This window comes from Opisthorchis viverrini, assembly GCF_000715545.1.
Source record: "Opisthorchis viverrini unplaced genomic scaffold opera_v5_237, whole genome shotgun sequence".
NCBI classification, from domain to species: Eukaryota; Metazoa; Platyhelminthes; class Trematoda; order Opisthorchiida; family Opisthorchiidae; genus Opisthorchis; species Opisthorchis viverrini.
In genome coordinates, this window is record NW_008751895.1 from 828,363 (window position 1) to 833,045 (window position 4,683).

General features: G+C 40.6%; 1 protein-coding gene across 1 annotated transcript in view; it reads left to right on the top strand.

Moving 5' to 3' along the window:
* The window catches only part of T265_14679 (hypothetical protein), a gene marked incomplete at both ends in the record, with an annotated part of 10,576 nt that extends 6,418 nt beyond the window's left edge, over positions 1–4,158 (top strand). Inside the window, 3 exons of the mRNA XM_009174726.1 lie at positions 102–176; positions 2,970–3,125; positions 4,058–4,158. Of these exons, the coding sequence (XP_009172990.1) occupies positions 102–176; positions 2,970–3,125; positions 4,058–4,156 (330 nt within the window). The remainder of the gene's footprint in view (positions 1–101; positions 177–2,969; positions 3,126–4,057) is intronic.
* Positions 4,159–4,683: the final 525 nt, after the last annotated feature.

Below are 4,683 nucleotides of genomic sequence, written 5' to 3' on the forward strand. Positions count from 1 at the left end.
TTTCACTAGTTTTGACTACATTGGATCCACCTGAAGGTTGCGCAACCATATTCGTCTGCTTGACATAGCATACCGTTTTCATTATTCTTCACACCACTTAGAAAGACTTGAAAAAGCGTACACTGGATCAACAGTATCAGGAGGTGAAAAAGAGGACAAAAAAGTCACGTGCTGAAGTACGGTGAGAAGGTGAGTCTCAAATTCTCACGGAGAAATTCATTTTGATAATTTGAGATGACAGTGGCATTTCGTTGCATTTGAAAAGTGACGCTTAACGTCATAAATCGCTTACTAGAAACTTCAGGTTCCACAGACGACGCACCTGGTACAGGCATCTAGATATGCAGGCGTACGAATGGCGTTTTTTGGATAACCAAGCTGTGGCTTTGGGTACCGTGTGATCTATACTTTTGTGTTATGATACATAATCAACTCAAATCTATGTGAATCGTCCACAAATAACTCAGGCGAACAATATTTTTGCACGATGACTGAAGGTCTTATCTGAGAATTTATCACTCGAGGAGCTAGTCAATATGTGGCAACGTGATGTGGTCTCCGATGACCGAAAGATGAGTGAGGGTGCGTGGTTTCTGAGTAAACGGCAACCACACTGCTGGTCAGGCCCTAGTGGTGGAGCGTTTAAGTAATCAATCATTGCCCGGAAACTCGCCGGGGCATCGTTCCATAATGGGATGAAATGCATTCTGCCGCCTACTCTCAATAAAGATCGGACATCAATACAATGCTCCTCGGTTTCCCATGTTAGATTAGCTTCACTGAAAGCGTGAAACATCCAATCGAGTGTGAAAGTTCTGCTAGTCGGTGAGAAGCGAAATGGCACAGTTGCACGGGTACATACGCTTGTCATGAGCACGTCACAGACTAATTTTGGTGCGATTCAAGTTTAATCTATAGAAATTTAGGACGTCTCTAGCGAACTATCTAGCTGAGTTAAACGAAAATGTCAGATATTCAGGCTTCTTTTGTGGTTACAAGACTTGCTCTGATCAAAACAATGATGCTATGGTTTCGTTCATTTTGTAGTCCTAAGATGTTGCGGATCATGGTTTTAACAATAAAACAATGTACGGAAGTTTCACGAACTGACGGGCAACAAAATCAAGAGAGCTCACTGCTACCTGAACTAGCGACTACCATGAAGCACACACTCGGAATGTACGTCAGCTAATCGGATACTGGGCCCTTGTTAGCTAACTGTGGAACTACGGGTGCATTTGAGACCCCTTCCTTTTGTATGAAACAAGAGGTTTTCTGAGTTGATAATACACTGACGAGCGTGTGTTTGTTGTTCATTTCAGACGATGGGAAGTCTCCCAGTTGGAACCTTTCAAGGTCACTATGATCTAGTGACGCACCAGAATGATGTGGCAAAAACAGTATGTATTCAGCGCAGTTTTCGATATTTCGAATTGTCTATTGGAACAGTCATTTCATACGCCGTTATATGTTTAGGGAACCAAGTGGTCACGCCACAGTCTACCGATTATAGCATTTACTTTAATCACTGAAAGGCTTTCAACCATTGGAGTCGAAATCGCCACAGGTTTTCCTGTGAATCGAAGGCACCTAACTTCCACCACAATGATGTAACTGGTCAGGATTTTCCACTCCATATCCTAGATCGGTCTTCCTGCTAGTGTCTCACGGGATTTGCAATAGTATAGTTTTGTCCGTTGTAGTTAGAAATTCGGGTATTTGAGACATCCCTCTACTTCCGGGTATCGGAGAAATACCCCCCTCGAACAACGGTGATCGGTGCACGAATATGAACTATGTACCACCCAGATGTGTAATATGATGATCAGGTTCTCGGTCAAAATGACGTGTAAAAAATACATACATAGATACATCCAAAACAAACAAACGGAAAAAAAGAGGGACATTTTTACAGGTAGACTTTTGTATAGATAAATATCGCAAATGACAATTGTAAGATACATATGTGCATAGATAGATAGATAGATAGATAGATAGATAGATAGATAGATAGATAGATAGATAGATAGATAGATAGATAGATAGATAGATAGATAGATAGATAGATAGATAGATAGATAGATAGATAGATAGATAGATAGATAGATAGATAGATAGATAGATAGATAGATAGATAGATAGATAGATAGATAGATAGATAGATAGATAGATAGATAGATAGATAGATAGATAGATAGATAGATAGATAGATAGATAGATAGATAGATAGATAGATAGATAGATAGATAGATAGATAGATAGATAGATAGATAGATAGATAGATAGATAGATAGATAGATAGATAGATAGATAGATAGATAGATAGATAGATAGATAGATAGATAGATAGATAGATAGATAGATAGATAGATAGATAGATAGATAGATAGATAGATAGATAGATAGATAGATAGATAGATAGATAGATAGATAGATAGATAGATAGATAGATAGATAGATAGATAGATAGATAGATAAGTAGATGGATGAGTGTGAGTAATCTAGGATGATATTCTCCCATTCAGCATTTTCAGCGCTTTTTCATCAGTAGATGTTGCCCGATTTTTTATTCGTTCCAGCCGAATGTTACAGATAGACAACCCTTATCTCGGACGCATTAGTTTTCACTGACTCGACGCCTGATGCAGGCCACAACTGAGGAGGGCCACGAATTCGTTCGGCGAAAACTGCACCGTGCACTTGAGGTTTGTAGTTGCTTTTCTTACACAATTCATCGCAAAATGATGAACGAGTGTACGATAAAAGGGTCGTTCTAGGTAAGAATTGATTTGTTTAGAGTTGAATACGTGGTTGGGATGCATGGGGGCAGGTAATAGGTAACGAATGTAGTGTTTTGTGGGCCATTTCATTAAGCCAGCTGAAAATTGAACGTGGTCCATTTAGTTGAGCGAGAAATCTTTTACAATCTATCGATAATCTTCCATAACTATTTCTGTCGCATTTTTCAGCTTGGCCACATCATGAAGGAAACGTTCCACGACATTGTCATGGATGTGACAACCCACCATAAGCCAACAGTTAACAACTTGTCCAAGAGGGATGAGCTCATATGTTACGAAACTGTATGCGATCACTTTGAGACGCACTGCTTCACAATGCAGCAGGTGAGTTGACCCCATGGTGCACACAAAGAAGTGTACAAACACGTTGCCATCTTATTCACCCTTGGCGTCACCTAGAACGAGCAGCAGTCCCAAAAAACTCCTGTTTAAACGTCCAGTGTACGACCTTTACGGTAGGAAATTTAGGGCCTGTCCGGTAAACGAATCACCAGCACTCTTGTTCTTTCCTTAAAATTGGACGTTCATTTAGAAACATGGTGTTTCAACAGTTCGTGGGATAGTTTTCAAAGCAAGTTTATGTCTATCGCCAGGGCGAATCACGGAATATTGAGTGGTTCAGTTCAGTTCAGTGCAGTGCAGTGCAGCGCCGTTCAGTTCATTGCAGTTTGTTTCATTTCAGTTCACCTCAGTTCACTTAGCTCAGCTCGTCTGCCTGCCCCTTTGCTATTGCTGGAATGAGTGTACTTATAACCTGCCTCAACCGATCACCACGGCATTGTGATTGTTTTCGGAATAGATATTTGGAAGTGGTGACGAAGGTTCCGGGTGCTCAACCCTGTTAAACTGTGTTGTGAGACGTTTTCGTGAAGTTGCTTTTATGGTAATTCAAATGAAACAATTTCGTGGAGTTCACGCTTGCTCACCTATCTGCTATGTAGCTGAAGACTTTCGCGTGTTCTCTCCTAAGATTTGACGAGTTTATATCAAGACGCTTCGAAATGTCCGAAATTCACATATGCCGATATTCGCCAACACCTCTCACAAGTAACTTTTTCTAATCTGGGGATCAGTAACCGCTCATACTTCAGTGTTCATCAGTGAAAATATTCCCGACTCTTAAATAGTTAGCACTGTTCTCGGGAATTCTGAATTCTATTGGTGTACGTTGTGGTGAATCTTGTGTGAACCCACATTTTTTCGTTTGCATGCCTGGACTGGGTCCCTAGCTGAGATTATGTTATCTCTCTCTTCAGCTCCCAGAGGTAGCTCAGCATACAATTCATCTAATGGAGCAGTGCAAAGCTGGATACGAGGCCAAAACCGTCATCGAGTGTGTCCACAGCGTCTGCTCCTAACAGACACACAGTGTGACCTGTGACTCTACTAAATAAAATGAATTGCACCTGTTCCGTATCGTGTTTTGCTACGGTAACAATACGTGGTTTGCATTTTACCGTCAAACTGGCGTCCAAGAAATCATCAGAGATAAACCGAAGGAATTCATGTAAAATCGTTCGGAATCTCAATATGTGGACCCATCAAGACTCTTTCACAATTCTGGGGTACTATTGCACGTTAAATGTACAGAACTAATAAAAATAGATCGGTCAATCAACGCTGTTAGAACAGTTAGCGGGTGGATTGTTGACTCGAGCACAGTGCTCAAAATTTAATTTTTTTATCTTGTTCACTCTAACCGGACTAGAGACGCATAGTGAAACTGATCTACATAGAATTTGAATAAGTTTACATGCAACCTGTCTCAACTTCATCGGATGCTTAGTTGTAGTCGTTGTGACCATGCAAGTTTGTCTAACAAGCAGACTGGTTATTTGGATTCATCTGTTTCTTTCGACGCTGGGAATCATCACCAACATCA